This window comes from Trichechus manatus, unplaced genomic scaffold (assembly GCF_000243295.1).
Source record: "Trichechus manatus latirostris isolate Lorelei unplaced genomic scaffold, TriManLat1.0 scaffold00021, whole genome shotgun sequence".
Lineage (NCBI taxonomy): Eukaryota > Metazoa > Chordata > Mammalia > Sirenia > Trichechidae > Trichechus > Trichechus manatus.
This window is the reverse complement of record NW_004443957.1, coordinates 6,364,805-6,387,816: the sequence shown is the minus strand read 5'-3', so window position 1 is coordinate 6,387,816 and position 23,012 is coordinate 6,364,805. Positions and strand designations below refer to the sequence as shown.

The 23,012-nt window shown below is 39.2% G+C and overlaps 1 protein-coding gene across 2 annotated transcripts in view; it reads right to left on the bottom strand.

Annotated features, from left to right (window-relative positions):
• SIPA1L2 (signal induced proliferation associated 1 like 2) overlaps nucleotides 1-23,012 on the bottom strand; it is a 243,289-nt gene that overhangs the window by 8,799 nt on the left and 211,478 nt on the right. The window contains exons 17-19 of one of the 2 annotated variants that reach the window (XM_023728023.1): nucleotides 19,698-19,851; nucleotides 17,148-17,367; nucleotides 7,048-7,179 (exon numbers count right to left, since the gene is read on the bottom strand). In XM_023728023.1, coding sequence (XP_023583791.1) covers nucleotides 7,048-7,179; nucleotides 17,148-17,367; nucleotides 19,698-19,851 — 506 coding nt within the window. Of the gene's footprint in view, nucleotides 1-7,047; nucleotides 7,180-16,007; nucleotides 17,013-17,147; nucleotides 17,368-19,697; nucleotides 19,852-23,012 lie in introns of those variants that run through there. The other variant, XM_023728024.1, reaches the window with a different exon arrangement.

Genomic DNA, 23,012 nt, shown 5'->3' with positions numbered 1-23,012 from the left:
GGTGGCAGGGGTGGTGGTGGCGGGGGCAGCTGAGATGCAAACAGAATGCTACCTGACGAAGTAGAGACACTAGTTTATGAAACAGCTAATCTTAGTGATAGTTTCTAGTCAGTGGAAGCTTTTTTCCTCCACAGCTTATTTTGTGATGACAAGTATTCAGTAACCAAGTAATTTTTACATTGAACCAAATGGCCCAAACAGAACCATAACAGGGGTGTGGGAGTAGGAGCTTCATTTAAAGGTTAATACAGGGAAGCTACAACCACCCAAACTCCACACATGCCACCTGTATCATTTTTCCCTCCCATTCTTTGCATGTGCAAGCTACCCTGGATAAGGCGGGACATTAGGCATGTTTTATGCATTAAACAAGTCACCCCTTCAAAAGATCTTTTTTTTTTTTTTTGGAAAAAAAACAAAAAAACAAAAAAACAACCTTATTTCAATGTCAGTTTCTTATTCCTATCAAAGGGGTGATAATGCATTTAGCACTAAACAAAAGTATGAATAGTCAACAGACGAATCCATTTCAATCTAGAACTGAGAAGGCAAAACAGTTACATGCAAATAACTCCCATTAACTCACTAGGCTGCCAGGAGCACTGCTGGAGAACTGTAAGGCCAAGTCTGGGTCTGGTTGGAATGAATGTTCTGATCAATTAGTCATGTCTGCAGAGGGCATGGAGTAGCAGAATAGCACATGCCCCAGATATCTGCCATCGAGACACACAAGCATGAGGACAGATCAAACCTATTTTCACAAAGCTGCTCTCCTCTGTCTTTGTTCCAACTACAGATGAAATAAGGCTGGGCTTTGCAGTTAAACGTACGAAAGGAAAGGCTCTGATTCTGGCAACTGTGCTTGTTGGAGTGTAGAAAGCAAGTGACTGGCTGACTTAACTACCACCAACCAAACCCACTGCCACTGAGTTGACTGCAACTCACAGCAACCCTATAAGGACAGAGTAAAACTGCCCCATAGGGTTTCCAAGGCTGTAAATCCTTACGGAAGCAGACTGTCACATCTTTTGCTCGAGGAGTGGCTGGTGGGTTCGAAGTGCTGACTTCACCATTCGCAGCTGAGTGCTTTAATCATTGTGCCACTAGGGCTCCAACTAACTACAAGGAAAGAAAAAATAACAAGGCTACACTGGACTTTGAACATAAAAAATGCTGGTTTATGTCTTGTGCAGCCCATGATGAACACAGGAACATAGAAAGGTGACAGTCCCCTGACAAATGAACAGAGGAAAGCGCTGCCATTATCATCTACTTAAGACACAACTGTTGTTGGCCTGAAACAGTTTTAATTTCTTAGATAATTTAAGTTCACTTGCTAAATTAAATTTGGCTTTGTATTTTTCATCTGTGTAAAAGTCACTTTTATTTCTTTTTTTTTTAAACTGATTGTTACCATTAAGATTACAAAGTACATCACATTTTGTTTCAGTTTTGTTCATGTTTGCACACACACACAAACTCACAGTGGTCAGATATCAATAACTTTAAACACCGTATTAACATTAAGCTGAAGCTTCAAAACTGAAAAAGTTAGAAAATCAATACATTGTCTTTTCATAAAAATTTATGCTTATTATGCTGTTTAAGAAACCAAGGACATGGAAAATAATGAATTAAAAGCATAACTTCTATTTTTTTGGAAGGCACACTTATGTGGACCATTTCCTCCCTGATAACTGGGTTGTTTACTCTGCACGTGTCTCACAGTCATTCACACACAAGCACACACCTGCTCACATGCTGAGACGGCCCTGGGAAGAGCATGACAGCTCCCATCAATGGAGAGAGCTGATACTCAGATCAAGAAAGGTCTTCCCGGTCTACATGCCTTATGCTGTGGACGACACTGGTCATCATCTTTTAAGTCTGTCTTCATGTAAAACACCACCATCCACTCAACAAACACTCAAGACTACGCCAATTATCTACTTCTGATATTCTGATACATGAGGATTACTTTAAATCCTACAACTTTCAAAGATTCACTCCCCTTCCTCTGCTTCACTGTTTGGCCCACAGCCAGGATTTCTAGTGGGGTTTGTTTACTTTATCATACTTGAGGGAGGACAGAATCTATTAGATATATTATTAGGTATCCCTGAACCTTACTGCAAGTATGACAAAGCGATACAGTAGACATACCATGTATTTTATGACATAAAATGTAAAATCTGAAACGTAACTCAGCGAGTTTTCCCGTCGCAGCACAGGGACGATCAGGGTCACGGGCTCCAGTGAGGAGCATGACACCGCACCTGACCTGCTTTCTCTTTCAATACACCTGTTTTTAACATTTTGGTTTTTAACATTTGGTTTTTTCTGGAGTAGAGTTTGGTTAATATTGGTTATTACTTATTAATTAACTATTAATACTGCTGCATAACGTTCCTCTGTTGGAAGCTTTTTTAGTCTTTGGAATAATTTCCTACGGCTAAACTCACAAAATTAGATATTTGGTAAAAGGGTGGGTACATTTTTCTGGCTCTAGCTACATACTGTCACATACCTTGAAAAAACAAGATGAATCGCCTTATAATTTTTACAATGATATCAGCTATGCATAGAGCTGTGAAGATAGCTTTCCAGAACTGTTGTATTATGCCTTGATCATTTGTTTACCAGGGGTTTGGAGTTTCTGCTGGTTAAGTTCCTTTATGTACTTTACATATCATGTTTTTGCCCATCACATTTATTACAAATCTTTTCCTATATTTGCCTTTTTAATGTTCTCTTTCAGTTTCATAAAAGGTCTATATGCTTAAATATTTTTTATCTAGCCATATTACATTTTGTATTTTCTTTCATCATTCCGTAATTAAAGTATTACTTTGCTTCCAAAATGGTAATAATTTTTTTTTTTAACTTTTTCTAGAATAGACTTTTCAATTTCTAAATCCAAAAGGAGTAATATAAATTCTTTTCCCACCTAACTCTTAATTATATCAGATTTCTGTATGGACTCCTCATTTCTCTTCAAAAGGACTCAATTCTATTTTCAAATCATTATTATGCTATTTTAATTATTACTATTAAATTTATACTTACTAGCTGATTTATATTATTCATTTATAATGGACTTTTTGGAAACCCTGGTGGTGTAGTAGTTAAGAGCTACAGCTGCTAACCAAAAGGTCGGCAGATCGAATCCACCAGGTGCTCCTTGTAAACCCTATGGGACAGTTCTAATCTGTCCTATAGGATAGCTATGAGTCGCAATCGACTCAATGGCAACAGGTTTGGTTTGGTTTTGGTTAATGGGCTTTTTCGCTGAACATTGTTCATCTATTTTCTAAATGGATGTCATTAAGTTCTTTAACATATCCTTTAGAATTTTAATTGAAATTGTGCTACAAATTATAAATTTGTACAAATTACCTTAGGAAGGGCTGTCATCTTTACTATACTTAAATCTTTCTATCCATTGCCATCCTTACTTATATTAAGACTTTTCAGTTATTAAAGTATCCCTTTGATTTCTCTCATTATGATGTTGCTGATCTCTACCTAAAGTGTTCTTTATTACTGTCACAGTGGACGACTATCTGCAAAGATGATGGCCAATAATTCCTCCCATCATGTATGCACAGGCCACTCCTCCTATCAAGAGGTGCAGTCTATTTCCTCACCTGTGATTCACTTTAATCACCTTATGATTTGCTTTAATCAACAGAATGCAGCGGAAATAATGTTCTAGAACCTTGAAGACCAGGCCTTATGAGATTTTGTAGCTTTTGCTCTTCTGGTTCTCTAAGCTGCTATGTGAAGAATAATCCTGCTGAAGATGGAGGTCCATCCAGACCCCAACTGTTTCGGCCACCCCAGTCACAGACACATAAATGAAGTCACTAGAGTTCTAGCTAAGCTCCAGTTAAATACAGCTGCATGAATGACCCCTGCTGATACCACACAGAGCAGAAGAACCACCCAGCTGAGACTAGTCAGCCAACAGACTCATGAGAAATAACAAAATGTTGTTTTTAGCCATAAATTTTGGAGTAGTTTGTTATATAGAAATAGATCACTAAAAACAAAACACAAAACCAAAACCAAAAATCTATCAACACTTTGAAATGATGCTTATGAAAATGATGCTTATGAAATATAAAACACTAATGAAATATTTTATCTAGCTACTTTATTTTATAATCTTTAACAATTTCTTTTTGATCTTTCATACTTTCTAGATACAGAAGCATATTTATAATTTTTATTTCCAGTATTTATTCTGTATTTCTTTTTCACTGTGTAAATGGCAAGGATCACCAGTATGGAATTAAAGGACACAGTACCAAAGGATACCTTTGTTTAGTTTCTGGATGTAAGGGATCTGCTTGTATACATTTTCCCAACCAGTATTATATAACTATTTGGAATAAAGTAGATATTCTTTGTTAGGCTACAGAGGCGTCACTCAAATCTTAATTTTTACTAGAAACAGGCCCTGGTTCTATTAGATGTACCTTTTTTTAAGGAAATTATAATGTTAAATTACTTCATATATTGTAACTTATTATAATTAATGTTTTAAAAATTAAACCAGTTTAGCATTCCCAAACTCTCACCAATAATAATGAAACTTTTTAATTCACTACTGAATTTCATCTAAGCTTTCTCACATCAGTATTCATGACTGAGATTATCTTATGATTATCTCTTTTTTTTTCTTCACGTTATCAGGAAACTGTCCTATTATGCAATAAGGCTGCTACTGAATTACAAGAAACATTTGTTGTTTGAAACTTTCAGACAATTAACTGTAAACTTACTAGTTTCAGGTGCTACTTGGGAGTTGGGGATATTCCTGGATAACTTTTTCAATGCCATCCCCCTACTTCGGCTTTCAACTTTGCTTTTTAACTCCTTTTTCTTGTAAGAAATATCCAATTATCTTATTTATCAAATTCATTTGTATATATCTACTTGACATTACTTAATTTTTTCTCTTATGCACTGCTGGTTGGTATTAATCTTCTTTCTCATTCTGTTTATTTGTATTTTTTTAAAAATAAAATTTGCTGTTGGTTTATCAACATTCAAAAAACAATTACTGATTTTACTTACAAATGATGCTAAAATTTCACTTGTCTATTGTTTTCTAAAATTTTATTTCTTTCCATTTTTTTCTTTCACAGCTTTTGTTGAATCTTTTCAAAGTACAGCTAAATTAATTAATTTTCATGTTTTTTTTTCCATTTTAATAAATATTTTTGAAACAATACTTTTTTTTTTTTTTTAAGAACTACTCTGGCCAAAGTCCAAAGATCTTAATAGGTAGCATCTTTTTCATCATCACTCATTAAAAAGAAATGCTCTTATTGTATTTCTTAATCCTTCACAGCCCAACTATTATTAGAGTAGTATTTAAAATATTCCAAATCATTAGAGTTTTCGTTTGTGTTTTGCTTCTATTTTTGTTTTTAAATCCTATTGTCATTGTCTTGTGGTCAGAAAATGTGGCATAGAAATCCTCCTCCACTTTGGAGGGAATATACCAAATGCCTGAGTACAGGATACCTAAAGGACCATCATCCACAATAACATACGCTACGTTGTGTCCTGTGTACTAATAAAGTTTAAACATCTTTAAGCCTCTATAATTGAGGTCGATGAAATCATTGCCTCTGCTCAATTCTTAAATGGTACATAGTAACATCAAATTCTTAAACTCATGTAGTTCGATGTCAATTTTCGCTTGCAAACAAAGGTGAATATATCATATGCCAAAATGTGTAGCTAAATGAGATTGATCAATGGGGGAAAAGATATCTGCTAGAGATGAATTACACTACTGGATTTTATAAGGGTCACGATATCTCAATTCAGTAGGCAGAAACATTCCATTTCTTTAAAGCCAATTTTCAAATGTGCTAGCTATTTATGTCAAAATAAGGGCATGGTATTATTCCAGAGGTGTTTGAACTCAAGGCATTTTGAAGTGCCTTTATTAGTTTTTACTAACTAAATAAACAAACACATGAGGATTTTTTGGATGATCTTTTCTTTATAATATTTAGTCTAGTTCAGAAATAGCTTTGCAAACTGGTACAAAAAGATAGTCAAAGTGGGCCAACTGGGCTATCTAGGTGAACTCATTTCTCTTTAAAGTAATAAGACAACTGATCATACCCCGTTCCACCATATTAACTCATGTCAGAGTGAAGCTGGTCACTGGGTGATTTAACCCAAAGTGACACTGATACAGAAAATTTGATTAGCCAGAGGCCTGGAGTTGCAAGTCCTCAACTGAATTTTCATAAACTGACTATTGTTTCAAGATGTCATGCTACCTGACAGAGCAGCATCAAAAATTACTGAAATTCTTAAGCTTAACACTTTTTCCAGACCTTTTCTTTTCTTTTTTTTAAATAAGTGTGAGGTTTGGAAGCTTCTGAAAGGTCAGATAACCAAAGTCCTCTCCCCTGGCAAAAATAATCGCACATTCTTTCTGTTTAATTTAGGTAATAATGTACCTGAGGCACTGGCTGGTTGGAATTTCTGTCATGCATATTTCTACTTTGTCTGAATGCGTCACCTGCAATCTGTACTCTAAATTCAGCTTAGAAGTATGTTTATACCAAACCTCCAGACTACTAGTCCAGTGCTCTTCTTGCCAAATTAGGCAGCTTCAATCTACTTAAGGGCCTCATCCCTCCAATCTTAACTCATTACATTGAGAGGCGAGATACAATTCAGGTCCTATATAATCACCTCTACTTTTCACACAGACATCCACAGAGGAAAAATGACTTACCCCAGGATCACAGCTGGTACCTGAGCTAGAATTCAGGTTTTGCGATTCCTTGCCTAGTGCTCCTTTTACTAAAAGACATGCTGTCCCTAAGGGAACATCCTTAGTCATAGCTCAAGCCTTCCCCTGCTTGTTTTCATCCTCAGAGATCAACAAATCATCCCAAACTTTACCCCAAACGACCTGGACACATTTGCCCTCAAGCTGCCCCCATGGGCACTGCAGAAACAGGCTCCACGGGGTAGTGAGTGACCTGCGTTGGGCTGGTCAGTCTTTACCTTCAAACGCCCGTGCAGCATCCACGAGGTGAGACCAATCCAACCCCGTGGCCGTGTCTGGGAGGGGCATCAGGCCAGGGTCTGTGCACTTGGACTTATCTGATAGGGACCCATCGGAGAACCAGAACTCATCTAAATAAAACAAAGCCAGAGTGTCAGACAGATCATAAATACCATGTATCATCACCTTGGCCCCTCACAAAAGAGCTGAGGGAGCTCCTTTTAAAATATCTCCTGCCCCCAGCTAGGAGACACTGGGCTGCGATTACCAAAAACGTTGAAAAATCGAGGTTTTCTAAAAAGCAGCAAACTATGGTTATAGCAGTATCGACTTAGTATAAATGCACCAAGATTAATTTTGTTTTCATTATTAACAGACAAGAAACAGAATGATACTTTACATACTATGCACAAAAATCGTGAATGGAATACTTTTTTGATTTAATAAGATGGCTCTATAACTGGTTAAACCAGAAATCTCTCTCTATCCTGTATTTAAATGTTTGGCTGTACAAATGAATCTTTTATATTTCTTCTTCTCTGTAAACTCTTGTCACAGTCTTTTAAGAGTGTTCGTCATCAATAGCACTAGTTAAGAATTCATTATGCATTTAGGTGCTCATTTTCAAGAGGCTTCCATTGACTTTCTTTTACCTTGCATTTTCTGAACCTGGCCGAATGCTGCATGCAGCTGCTTGTGAAAACTAATTAATTAGACCAATCAAAATAATGACCACCTGGCCGTCTGAGCCTGCAATTAAGCTAAATAAGGGACATAATTAACGAAACGCACCTGTAATTTTTGTAGCCACATACTTTTGGGTCGCTGTGAAATGCTGGCATCTGGACTGAAATGGAGAGCGTTTGTAAATTTGGTCTTGCAAAGGACTAACAGTCTCCCACTGTCTTGACACCTTTCAAATGTAGCTCTTGGCAGATCTCTGGTAGTTGCAGCTACCAATCAAATCATTTTTTTTTTTTTTAACATTTTATTGTTTTAGGTGAAAGATTACACAGCAAATGAAGTTCCCATTTAACAATTTTTATATAAATTGTTCCATGACATTGGTTACATTTTTCACAATGTGTCAACATTCTCATTATTTCCATTCTGTTCCTTCTGTTACCATTAATTTACCTTCCCTGCCCCTCCTTAGCTTTTCATCTTTGTTTTAGGGTAAATGTTGACAGTTTGGTCTCATATAGTTGATTATTTAAGGGAGCACAGAATTCAAGGGCAATAGTTTATTTTATAAGCCAATCTATTATTTGGTTGAAAGGTGATCACCAGGAGTAGCTTCGTTCCAAGTTCAAAGGTTATCTTTTGGCAACAGTCTCGGGGGTTCCTCTACTCTGTCCAGTAAGTCTGGCTTTTTTTTAAGAATTTGAGTTTTGTTCTAGATTTTTCACACTTTCTAGCTAGGATTTTCTACTGTGTCCTTGGTCAGAATGGTTGGTAGTGGTAGCTGGGCACCATCTAGTTCTTCCGGTCTCAGGCTAGATAAGGCTGTGGTTCATGTGGGTTATGGGTCCTGGGTACTAGTTTCTTCTTTGAGTCTTTGGTTTCCTTCATTCTCTTTCGTTCCAATGAAGTAGAGACCAACAGTTGTATCTTAGATGGCCACTCGCACCTTTTAAGATCCCAGATGCTACTCACCAAACTAGAATGTAGAACATTATCGTTATGAACCATGCTATGCCAATTGACTGAGCTGTCCCACGAGACTATGGTCCCAAGCCTTCAAACCCAGTGAACCAATCCTGCAAGGTATTTGGTTATGTCTAGAAAGTGATCAGTAACTTTGTCACCTATGTGGTTTATTAAATATATGAATATATATGCAGCACACACAAACATATATACATATGCCTACAGGTACACCTATACACGTACACTCATACACTCACATGTGCCTTCCTATACACTTATATGAATACATATCTACCTATGTAACCACACATAATTTTTTTTGGTTATTATTGTTGCAAAATTGTATGTTATAGCATCTACTGACATTGGCCCTTATTCTTGCATACTTCTTAGTGTCTTCACTTACCTTGGACAAGCTGTGCAGACCTCACCCATATTGGGTATTGCCTTTCCCATCACCAAAAATAACAAGTGTCTACTATCCAGAAAGTGATTCTTCCTCCCTCTCCCTCCCAGCCCTGGTAAACGTCAAAGAACACTGCTTTCTGGGGGTATACCTATTGACTTTTTATAAAAGTGAGACCACACAATATTTCACCATACTTATTCAATCTGTATGCTGAGCAAGTAATCCAAGAAGCTGGACTATATGAAGAAGAACGGGGCATCAGGACTGAAGGAAGACTCATTAACAACCTGCGATACGCAGATGACACAACCTTGCTTGCTGAAAGTGAAGACGACTTGAAGTACTTACTGATGAAGATCAAAGACTACAGCCATCAGTATGGATTATACCTCAACATAAAGCAGACAGAAATCCTCACAACTGGACCAATGAGCAACATTATGATAAACAGAGAAAACATTGAAGCTGTCAAGGATTTCATTTTACTTGGATCTATAATCAACACCTACGGAAGTAGAAATCAAAAACCACATTGCATTGGGCAAATCTGCAAAAGACCTCTTTAAAGTGTTAAAAAGCAAAGATGTCACTTTAAGGACTAAGGTGGGTCTGACCCAAGTGTTTTCAATTGCCTCGTATGCATGCGAAACCTGGACGATGAATAAGGAAGACTGAAGAAGAAATGACACCTCTGAATTGCAGTGTTAGCAAAGAATATTGAATATACCGTGGACTGCCAAAAGAACAAACAAATCTACTTTGGAAGAAGTACAACCAGAATGCTCCTTAGAAGCAAGGACAGCAAGATTACCTTTCACATCCTTTGGATATGTTATCAGGAGGGACTAGTTCTTCCCCATTTAATGGACTTTGCCCTTTTGTCGAAGATCAGCTGCCCATAGATGGGTGGATTTAGTCCTGGGTTCAAATCAGTCTACTTTTAATATTATCATGTTTAGATGTTTCATTTAATTCCAATTTATTCCACCAGTCCCCATTTTGAAAGGAACATCAATAGTGTATATCACATCAGTAATATCTTTTCAGCATAATCCCTGCTCTCTTCCCTTTCCCTATTCTTTTCTTCTCTAAAATAACTGTTTCTGCCTCTAGCAACTTACTCGGAGTGTGAAGCCTTTGTCCTTGCCAAAAGGTAAACAAAGATTGAATTAAAGTACCATTGCTGGAGAGGGAGTCACGAAGTAGAAAAGACCTAGTATGCATTCCCTTCTGTCCTCTCCCCACAACCTCCACTGGAAAGGCAGCAAGTACAGGGAGCCCAGCCTCTACGGTGCTGAACAGGGGCTGGCGTTGAACCCACTCTTAGGTCTTTAACCAAAGGCATTTAAGATTCAAACCTCAAACCAGTAGGTCATGATCCCAGGGATCTTTAAACACTTATAAATTCTTCTTTCTAACAAACATGCTGCGTTGCTTAAAGTAGGTTTCCTGCACAATCTGTAAAGGAATTATTTAACTAGGTGGAAATTCTTTTGCCACTAATTTCTATGTACCTGAGCTCTTCAGAGAGCGGGGGTAAGAGTGTCACGGTTCTGTGAAGGTCGTAGAGGCCACAATGACTAAAGCCTGGTGTAAGCACTCTCCTCTTCCCCTCATTGGAGAGGGCAAGCATCAAGGAGGGGGAAATTATCCAGGTAAATGAATATTTCTACAGGAAGTACAGTCTATTAGTCACATTTTTTTAAAAGATGTCAACTTGAGGATTTTCTTTATTTTATAAAGAAATAACCCTTCCCTTGAGCTTCTGACATTCTTAAAGCTAAAACCCAGCCAACACATATTCTGGGTTCTGTCCGCTTTCTTCTCTAATGCCATTAAATAACAACGTCCTCATTGGCTCTAACGGGAGCCAGAAATTAAAAAAATAGAGAAGAGGGACTAAATGCAATCAGAACAAAGGGGATAGATGCAGTGTATTATAGACTGAATTGTGTCCCCCAAAATGTGGTTCAACTTGGCTAGGCCACGATTCCCAGTATTGTGTGATTTTCCTATGTGTTGTAAATCCTACCTCTGTGATGTTAATGAGGTGGGATAGGCAGCAGTTACGTTAATAAGGCAGGACTCAATCTGCAAGATTAGACTGTGTCTTGAACCACCTCTTTTGAGATACAAAAGAGAGACAGGAGCAGAGAGACATGGGGGACCTCATACTACCAAGCAAAAACAGCCAGAAGCACAAGTGTCCTTTGGACCTGGGGTCCCTGCACTGAGAAGCTCCTAGACCAGGGAAAGATAGATAACAAAGACCTTCTTCCAGAGCTTACAGAGAGAGAAAGCCTTCCCCGGGAGCTGGCACCTAAATTTGGACTTCCAGACTACTATACTATGAGATAATAAATCTCTGTCTATTAAAGCCATCCACTGTGGTATTTCTGTTATAGCAGCACTAGATAACTAAGGCAGGGTGCTACTAATGTCTCTTGCTTTCCCTTCCCCTTGATCTAGTTGTAGTTGTGTGCTCAAAAGTTGTATTCCCCCAACCGAGTATAAAAACAAAAACAAACCAAATCCACTGCTGTTGAGTTGATTCCGACTCATAGTGACCCTACAGGACAGAGCAGAACTGCTCCATATGGTTTCCAAGGAACGGCTGGTGGATTCAAACTGTTGACCTTTTGGTTAGCAGCTGTAGTACGCCATAGCTCTTAACCACTGCGCCACCAGGGCTCCCCAACCGAGCATACCAGTCTCTTAATTAAAATTCTGACTCTTCCTGAGCAGCCCTGAAGTTCCAAGACATGTGGCCATTCGTAATTTTGCCAAGGCTTAAATTTGAGTTTCAGAGGCTCAAAGGCTGATGGCCGAGAGTAGATCAGCTAGTGAGCATGCCCAGCTGTCCACAGCTCCACTGGCTCCGTGGTTCCCTGCTTGAGTCCTGTGCACATCTCCCACAGAGGCCATGCTAACGTGGCATTGATTACTCTGGGATCTATGAAGGTCTTAGGAGCTATATCTCACAACCAAAGGCAAGCCCAAGACACACCTCTAACCTCCTTCAATGTCTATGGAGAACCAAGGAAAAAGAGGGAGTACAGTTTGTGATACTTCTTCTTTATTACAAATATCATCTGCTCTTACTCAATTGTGAATAGAAATTTTGTCTATTTGACACCGCAGAACTGGCAAAGCTTAGTAGATTAGTAGAAGTCTCCTTTTCTTTAGAGTTTACTTGGAGTACTACTAACAGTGTATCTATGATGCATTTATTAGATGACTACTACATGCCAAGTGATGGGGAAACACAGTGGACAAGACAGACAAGGCCCTGCTCGCACAGACAGAGCTTACACGTTTGTGAGAGGGAAACAGGTAGGAAACAAAAAAACAAGTAAGTATAAGTAGAGGTAAGAGTTCTGAACAACATAAAAGAGAGTGAAGTGAGAGAGCAGCTTGATGGCATACTTGGATAAGGCCTGTCCAAGGAGGTGATACTTGAGCTGGGACCTGAACGATAAGAAGGAGCTGCTCAGTGAGGAGTACAGTTTGGGTATAAAAGCTCTGAAAAAAAGACAGACTAAATCTAAATCCATTATCTTTCAGTAAGCACGTAGGGTCTAGCATCAGTGACAATGATCTTAAGAGAAGTAAGATCCATCTATACTCCTCCCCGAATAATCAAAACAAAAAGCACACACACTTTACCACTGGTTGGCAAATCATGTAATTGGAAAAAACCAACTATCTTTTTGTTTGTGACTCCAAGCCACCAAAAAGCCTTTATAATAATTTTAAACTAATATTCAGGTGTCATGGCTATCTCCTGTTCATCTAGATGGTGTTTACTGAGACCTATTATCTTCTAGATGCTACATTAGAACCTAGGGATATAACAACAAGACACAGGTTCTGCTCCCAAGGAGCTCAGGACACAAGGAGATAAAATACTGTTCTGGTGGCTTGATGATAGGGGTTTGGATACATGCAGCGTAGACAGAGATAAGGAGTGAGTGATCACTTCTCAGCTCTCAATGCCTGTTATTTGAAACCCAGATCTCCCAAGCCTTGAGTTACATCGGGAGACCACACTGCTGTTTTGGCCAAGTCAGAAAAGAAAGAGCCCCTTTCAGTTGGTGAAGTAGATAGCTTCCCGGCAAGGCGGGAGCGCAGTGGTGTAAGCTCAGCAACCGGGAGGTTCACAGGCTCACCGACATGGAGTACTGTGACCTCCTCAGGAACATCACACTCCTCCAGCTGCGCTGCAGACTAGAAACCTAAACCAGCCATGCATGTACTATCACTCATGTCAAAGAAGATGAGACACTTGGTAAGTAGAAAAGAATACTAATCGCAATTGTTTGATCTCCATTAACCTTTCTGGGAGTTCTGAGAACGCGTTACAAAACAGGCTGGGAGGAGAGGACACTGTCCAATGAAACGCATTTCTATTGCACAAGTGCGGGCGAAGCTGCTCTAATCATCTTGGGGGAGGCTCCCGTTCTCGCCTCACAGTTCCTATTCATCAAGTCATGCACAGGCCTAACTCAGGTCAATTAAGAGACTAATGGGTTCTGAAAGATGGTTAATGTTGAGGCACCGCTGCCTGGACCTCCTACTTTCTGGACTGGGATATTGATCTGTGGCTTCCTGTTTGTTTACTGAGCCCAGAAATCACAGTAACCATCTTTATTGAATCTGACTTTCTTGTTAATATAATAAAATGCTGAGGTGGCTTCTGAAAGCCTTTCCCGGTGGTCACATATCTGAGGCCTCATAGTTACCCTCCAGAAACCAATGGATTATTTATTATAGGGGAGACTAAGAACGTTTGAAAAAAGAGGAAGGTGTGCTCTGCTGAATCAGTCACAGCCCTGCCTCAGATGGTGTTAGAGAGGAGGCCACAAATGCCCTCCACGATGCAAGCCTTACCTAGGAGGGTGTCCCTCACACACCCCACTGCTCTCCTCCAGGAGCCCTGACCGCTGGCGACATAAAACCTCTGAGCTGACGCCTCTGCTCTGCAGCATCTCACTCTGAGTACTAAATTATAAGGGAAACATTGATTTCTTTTTCTTATCCTAAAACTTCCTTTTTTTTTTAACTTTAAGGGACACCTTTGTGAGGTGCCCAGTTCAGAATGATAGGACTTGGGAGCACACCTAATACTCTGTTTTTATTCTTTGAAACAGAAGAACTCTTTCTCTTTAGTTTATCCTCATAGGAAGAGTCCCACCATACCTTGGAGTTTTTGATCCCCATTAAAAACAAAAAACAAAAAACAGCAATTATCTTTACACATGTTGGGAGCCTGCCAATGCTTGGGACTGTACTGGATAAATCCAGGTACCTAGTTTGCCAAGGAGGAAAAGGATACCATGGATGTTTTTCAATACCACCTGGAATCTGGTCTATGGACTATGTGTCCAAATGCTCCCCTACCCACATTTTTTTCCTATCTGGGCCACTGAAGAAATTTTATTCTGAAATCCACCAGTGATGGAAGCAGATAAATGTTCTAAATGAAATGCAGAAACAACATTTCAGAACAATTTTCAATTTCTGGATAAGATCTTATTTTTACACCTACAAGTTGAAGATATAATGATACAGCACATTTCAGTGACTTCACAGGAAATATATATGAATCATGACATGAATCATATTCAAACGTGCTTGTTAAGTATCTGTCTCACAAGGCTGGATTAACATCTTGATCTCAAAAAAAGAAATACGCTGAGACAGGTTCAAATCTGGGACTTTTATAAGCTAAAATATCTGAAAGAGAAGCCTGTGACTACAATAATTATATGTAAAAAAGGTACAGAGATTAGCTCTTTCAGTATTCATTGTGAAGGATATGCTGATCCTTTCCTCGTCCCGCCAAATTATAAAAAAGATCTGAGTAAGTACCTACTTACTGGTGAAAGATTCTCTCTTAGAAGATCAGATGCTTCCTAGGAATTCTCTAGCTTTAAATTTTAAAAGAAGAATCTGCATGTCTTCTGAGTTTTTTACCTAGCTCCACATAGCAAATTTAATCCCTCAATGCCAGAAGATTTGACAGAACTACCCTCTACTCCTAGTTTAAATATAAAGCCACATCTCTTTGAGAAACTCAGTCATCCAGCTGGGGAACTTCAAATAGTCCTCATTTCTCACGCGAAGACATCTGCTTGGCCTTAGTGTTCACATTTGAGCTTTCTGGTTGTCCCAGTTCCAGACTGTCAGATGACTTTCCAAGAGTCATACCTTCTTAGAGATGGTGTGCTGACTGACCAGAAACCATAGACAGCTGAGAATTAGCAAAATCAGTCTGGAGTAGATACAAAAGTAGCAATCACATAGGTGATTGTGGCAGTCATTAGACCATAAGAACTAGAGTCCTACAAATGACAACTTCCTTGAAGCGCATATGCTCCTGGGGGCAGGGTGGTGGGAATCAGAAGAAAGTTTTGAGGGGAACTGGCATCAATACAAATTATTTCCAATTCCCTTTTTTACATTTTGCCATCTCACTCACCAAACCCAGAGAATTTTTTGAGTAGTTACTTAGAGAACAGCAAACGGCAAGCACCACTCTCACTGCCTTCCCTGGAGAATTACACAACGAAAACAAGTAAGGTGGTTTTTAACCCAGATCGCGGATAAACAGTGCATTCTGCTTATGTCCTAACTGTGCATACTTTTAATACATTAAAGTATTACTTCCATCTATCACATGGAAGCAACATGAAGGTGGAATGTGAGAACTGCATTAACAAATACAATTAGTGATCTCACAATCACACTTCAAGCATTTTAAATGAACGAAATAACATTTGTAACACAGTTTTATTGGTTTTATAAAAGTTTTTAAGAGGACATTAAAGTTACCTATGTATAAAAAGGTGAAAATATTGAGGTATCATATGTCTGTCTAATCTTTCATATGGTTATCAAGAAAGAGTTCAAAGGTTTCTTCAATTTAGGTAAATGGACTCTTTATAAGAGGCAGGATATTATGTTACTTAAAGAAATAGATTAGGAATTTTTCAAGACAAGGTTTATTTCCAATTATGTTAAACATTGGAAACATTATTAGAATTATTTCATCTAGTATTGGACTTCTACGCGTATTATAAAGTTCGAATCGGTTCTAAAGATAACGCGTTCTATGATGAAGTTAAAAAAACAAACAAACTTGACAGTGCTACATTCCTGGTTAAATTTCTATTCTTCCTATACAACAGATAATAACCTGCTGCCATCAAGTCAACTCTGACTCATAGTGACCCTATGAAGACAGAGCAGAACTGCCCCACAGGGTTTCAAAGGCTGCAAATCTTTGCGGAAGCAGACTGCCATATCTTTCTCTGGAGGAGTGGCTGGTGGATTTGAGCCTCGTTAACCTCTTGGTTAACAGCAGCATGCTTTAGCCACTGCACGACCAGTAAATCTAACCAGTTTAAAATTGCCATTAAAAAGTCATATTTTAATAAGGAACTTACAATGTGTAAAGATCATATATTTTTTAGGATTTGAAGGAAAAATCTAAGGAGTGAATCAAGATACAGAAAATGTAAGTAACATGCACAAGGACATAAAGCCCCCTGCGAGTAAGCTGGTCTAAGACCCAGGCCTTCTGATTCCTGTCCACAACTTTCCCCCAGCACCAGGTATTTAATTTCAAAAACACAAAGAAATACAAAGCTAGAAAACTAAACTTTCCTCCTTGCCTGCTGCCCACTGGAAAATCCCCTTCCCTTCCCCTGGCTCCACAGATTTCTTTTTTTAAAATAGAGTTTTAGACATTTTTCTTTTAGATATAATAGCTGAGATATAGGATTTAGAACTGAATATTTAACTTTATAAAAATGTTTAATATGACCTTTTCAGTTTTCTTCAAAATGGGCAGGGTACTGCTTAACTTGTTCATTCTCGGGCTTTTATCATATTTGAAAATTACTGGAAAAACAAAAACAAAACACAAAACCTTCCTTCAAGACATGAAATCTGAAGAAGCCACTAAGGCACAGCGGCTATTCAGTTCAGCCCACACACTGGAAACTGGCCCTGGCAAGAGCATGCCGGCCCACTTACTTCTCAGGCTCCCCATGCTGGGCACAGGCTGGGTCCGGGGAGGCAGCGTGCTGTGGTAGGGTGGGGTGGTGCTGAAGAGAATGTCATTGGGCAGGGCTTGGTCAAGTATGGAACTTCGAGAACTGCCAAAGGAAGACCCTCTCCGATTACTGCAGATGCTCTCATCAGAGAGTGTGCGATACAGCGACCTTCTTGGAGATAGGTTCCCATAAAACGAAAACTAGGTGTGTTTAAACACAAGGGTAGGGGAGGGAGAGGAAAATATACGTTAAAAAACTAAAAACATGGGATTTATTTTACTAAAAACAGTGAGTTCTCATACTACTGTGATACCTTCTTTGAATTTTCCCCCAGGCAGGCATAAAGCATTAGCTTAGAAATATGGAGCAAGGCATGTGGCTGCTTCAAGGCAAATGCACTGGAGCTTCAGTGTGGTGACTGGATTTTAATGTTTTCCTCCTTTGACATTCTGTGAAATATTATCATGAATTAGACATGCACAGCTTTATTAATTCTGAAATGTTAAATGGAACCTCCATGACCTTATTAACGGTGACGGCTCCTGGAAATATATAAGGTTGCCATTTCAGGCAATAGATAGTCACATAGTGCTAGCTTGACTGTAATTTGAAATGACTATATTTTAATATTAGGTCATTTTTTTGTACCAATCAACTGCATGTCAGGTTCAAGCTAATTAAAATAATAATAAAACTAATTTTGAACACTGCAGCTTCCTCGGCCCTATAAAACAGGTTCAAGAAAAATGGTATCAGTCCAGTAAAATCTTATTGCCTGCTTAAGATTAAAACTTGAAAAACTCTGTATTACAATGGTTGAAAACTGACTTACAGTAATTGATCATAACCAGATTTAATGGAACCATTAAAATACTGTGTGTTAATCACAGGCAGCATCAGGATAATTGTTACTAAAGAAGCAAGTTGTCAAAGACTCAAGAAAAAGTAAATCAAATTTGAATTCCCAACTACCTCCTCTGCATATTGAGTCACATTCCTTTCACATAAACAATAGTAAAAGCAGGAATGCTCACATCAAACAAATATAGAAATGGCTATTTACATTTGTGAATGCAGCAAGAAGGCTAAAAATATGTCTATTGTATGTGTTCCTTCCATTCTGCCAAGGCTTCCCGACTGATGAACGGTACTCAGATGTGTGTGAACTGCAAAGTTAAATTTACACCATGAAAAGAAGGTGATTTATCTTAGAAGAAAACAAAACACATGCCAAGGAGAAGTTCATTCCTATTAAAAGAAAAGCCATTTACACTTTTTGTACGAGTCTGCCTTTGCACCCAAATTTATACAATACCATGTACATGATTTGATACACGTTTAAAAAGAAGACTCATTAAGTTTTTATGGGATTCCCTCTTCACACATGACCAGCAGGCCCTTTAGAACATGGTTATAAGCATATTAGATTAAAGCAGCTTTGAGGTAGTATCTAATTAGAGTGTTATTATAAGAATACAATTAGGTTAATTGCAGCATTGTTTTGTTATAGGGAAGACAAAAGCACAAAGACTTGCTTTTACCCTGATCACAGTCAATGTGGCAATGTCTTATTTTTACTTTACTTTTTCTTTTTCACTTGAACAAGAGGAGCACTGAATGAGAAGTAAGACTATCTGAATTCTGCTCCTGTTGCTGCCGTGACATACTTGTGAGTTAATATTTTACCATCTGGGGACTCAGTTACCTGCAAAAAGAGACTGGGCTAAATAACCTGTAAAGCTGCTTTTAATACTTTCTAAGTGGCTTAATGGTCCAGTAATAATGAAACTAAAAATAATACTAACCATCAGTACTTTAACAAATGACCACTGCATGGTGACTGAAGAAGGCATGCCACTGAACATGAGGCTGCTTTACAAACTTAATGCATGGCCTTTCACGGTGGCCTCTGCATACTTTCACACAGCAGAGTGCATGCCCCATAACTATAATGACCCGGAGGCAGAATCATATGAATTCCAGTCCACTTCTGGAATAGGATTACATCTAAGGCAGGGCAGCCTACAGCAGAGGATAGAGTTCTGGATCAAAAAGCAGGTGGCCTGAGTTGAAGTGTTACTACAGGGAACTGGTTTAGAATATTTTTTACAGTTGTTATTTACTGATCACCAATTATGATCAGGTCCTGTACTAGGTTCTTCACATGTTATTTCTTTTCTTCACTGTATCTCTGCAATACAGTATCTCCATCTTTTAGATGAGGACAACTGAGGCAGAAGGGGGAAGTAACTTGCATAAGGTACCACAACTAATAATTGTTGGAACCTGGATTTGAGGCTTGCTCCACCTAAATTTAAAACTCTGTGATATCTTATCAGTGATATGCTGCTTCCTTATAAAATAAATTTAAAAACGACCAGTGATGCCAGTCCCACAGAGTGGGTGGTGTAAGGGTCAAGAGAGATAATGCATATGGAAGTACTCTGGGAACTCTCAGACTGTGCTGGCCTTTTCTTCTTTTTCTTTTTGGTGTTTCTGGTAACTCCAAAGCCCCACAAAAGTAGCTAACCTTTCTTCTCCCCTCCTCCACTAAGGGGCTGTCAGGAAGCATCAATTTCAGGAAATCTTCTTTTGACAGAACATGTGGAGTTTCTGAAACGGCATCTCCTGCCACCGTCTGATGCTGACTTGCTGTCGACATGGTATCCATTTCACTATACATTCTGTTGAAATGAATCAGAACTGCAATTAAGAGGTTTGGTTAGCTTATTTGTAAAGTGCCTATAATACTATGAATTAAAATCTAGCAACCAGTTTCAACAGCCACATACACATACAGTTTTTAATTATTTAGTCAGTTCACTTTTGCTGCATTTGCTCCAAATCCCCATGCCTTCTTGCATTTGTGAAATGAGTTCAACTGCAAAGTCAGAATTCTGAATAATTCAGAAACAAATCAGATCCCCAAAGCCCAGGATGTGAAGAAAATATAGCCAGCTCTTAAAATAAGGCTGTGTTTTCCGTTTCCTAACCTGAGTCAGAAAATGCAGTTTCAATAATTCATCAGGGATCATACGTCTTTTGAAACAACCCTGGTGCTTCTCAGATATGTGAGTGCGCCTTTCTCTTGAGGCTGGACAACCAGACCCCACACCTCACCCTGGAAACACAGAGTCACCTGAGGGAGAGGCCTGGAGTTTAAGAGTAATCAATCCAAGCGTGTGCCAAGCATGTTTTATTATCAGCAATTTCACAAAGCTGTTTGGATAAACAAAGCAGCTGTCTCCCTTAATTATCAGTGTATAAAAATGTATTTATGGACAACAAAAGACTGTCAAGCTGAATTACTGTTTTCAGCTCTTTTCCAGGGAGGAAACCGGGGGTCATTTTAAAAAGGTTTATTATGAAAATGCAATCTGAGCAACCAACCTTCCTAGAGACCGAGTGAATGATCAGGGGCCATACTGCCCGTAGAGGCACGCTGCACTGAAGCGGAACACTCCGGTAATGTGTGTCACCAGCAGCAAGCCACAGAAGATGACCCCCATGTTCTCGTATGCCATGGAGGTGGCTTCATTTCAAAAGCCAGGCTATCCTGCCACAGTGTGACACTTCACTGGGAAACGGTTAGAAGAAACCGCACAGACATGCTCACAGTTAAGAATGCTTTATCTGAAAGTCTCTGTGATTTCTGCTTTGTTCTTGAGGGGGAGCAGGCTTTCTTACACTGCTCAGTTCTGGAAGCACAGCCAATGCTGACAACATGAACAAGCAGCTTCTGTGAAAAGAAGCTTTTAAAAACTCAAAAAGTTACTAAAGATTTGGATTGCTTGGGGGATACATGACATTAAAATGGTAGCTACCAGGAGGCCAAGGTCCTGGAGGGCCTCTGCACGAAAGCCACCTAAGGAACGCTGCAATGTAAAGTTTATGAAGAGTGCATCCACGAAGTGCCCCAAAGCCCAGGTCCTATTTTTGGGAAACCAACAAGTCTGTGATGGTTAATGTTATGTTTCACCCTAGGTAGGCTACGATTCTCAGTGGTTTGGCAGGCACGATGTAATCACCTTCCATCTTGTGATCTGATGTGAGCAGCCAATCAGCTGAAGGGGAGTTTCCTTGGAGGTGTGGCCTGCCTCCAGTATATAAATGGATGTTCTGGCGAAGCTCTCTCTCTCTTTCTTGACCCTGCACTCTTCTCGTCACCTGACCTCTGTATCTTGGTACGTAAGCCTGCAGAAGTCTCTGCTGCCTGACCCGCAGGTTTTGGATTTGTCAGCCTCCTCAACTGCATGAGCCAGCAGAGGCCTCCAGCCTGCCACCTGATCTGCAGATTTTGGGTTCATAAGCTTTGAAACCATGTGAGATAGCAGAGGTCTTCAGTCTGTTGCCAGCCCCCACAACTGTGTGAGCTGTTTCCTTGAAGTAACTTTCTCTCTATATATATTTATATACACTTCACTAGTTTTGCTCTGCTAGAGAAACCTGACTAAGACAAGGTACTACTATTAACTGATTAGATAAAAAGATTATAGCTATTATTATTATTATTATTAAAATATGTTAGTCTAGCTTCTCTATGTGTTTGAATAAAAACCACTTGCCTTCTCTGCTAAATTATTTATTTTTAACAACTACCAAATGACGTGTCATAAATGGGCTCTGAGGGCTTCCCTGGGATGTCCCTAGTCAGGTATGTGGGCTGGTGGAACAGCACGGGGACAGGCCGTGGAAAATCACAGGCAATTACAGTGCCATGCGAGAGTGCAGAGGATGCAGGAAGACTTCATCTCAGGATGGTGTGGCCGGGCTCAGAAACTCAGGAAGGGCATCTAAGCAGAGGGAACAGCAAAAATGGAAACAGAGGCCTGAGACAGAACTGCTCTTTTCGGGCAACAAAAATAGAGCTGTTAGGAAGTATAGGGGTTGAGGTGGCCAGAGATGAGGCTTGGAAGTAGGAATGGGACAAATCCTGAAGGATGCTGTATTCCATACTAAGAGATTTAGCTGTAACCCTGAGGATACTAGAGCTTAGAAGCGTTACAAATAGAGAAGCAAACGTGCTTTGGACATTAAAAGGAAGTAGAAAGTGGATGGAGGGGCTGGAATCAAGGTGGGGGACCAATTAGGGTACCCAAGCAACAGCCCAGGGCAGAGATAGTCAGGACCTATGATGGCAGAGCTACAAAGAGATGGAGAGGTGGTAATTGGGTTTAAGGAGGTAGGATCAGTAAGACTTGGGAAAAACAGTGTGAGACAGTAAGGTCAGAGTGTTGGACAGATCACAGATTTCTGACCAATTAGACAGTAAAACCACTTAAACAGAATACTGAAGAAGGTGTAGATTTTAAGAGGATACAAAAGAGTTCCTCAGAACATTTAAACACAAACTGGGAAAAGTGCAACTAAAAACTGGCATTATCCTTTTATAATCAATGCCAATTTAATATAGGGAATAACAGGCCCGAGAACTGCTCACAGTATACTGCAGTTAGTCATCTGCGTGCTTTTTGTCCCACCCTCAGACTGGGTATTCCTGTAAACAGGGACTGGAACTTGATTGGTTTTGTATCGCTAATGCCTAGTGTAACTTTTCACATGTGGTAAATATGAACATTCAAGGGTTGCTGAATAAATAAATTAATAACTAGTTCTTGTAAATGGCATTTTAAAATATGAGATATTATTAATAAAAATAATCAAGGAGAGTTCTATAATATTACTTTAAAGAAATAACTGGTCATTTCTCGGTTATGTCAAACTTCTCCTATAGGGCAGAAATGATTTTATATTTTGTGCCTCATAAGACACTGTTGTTGTTGGGTGCCGTCGAGTTACTTTTGACTCATAGTGGCCCCATGTGACAGAGGATAACTGCCTCAAA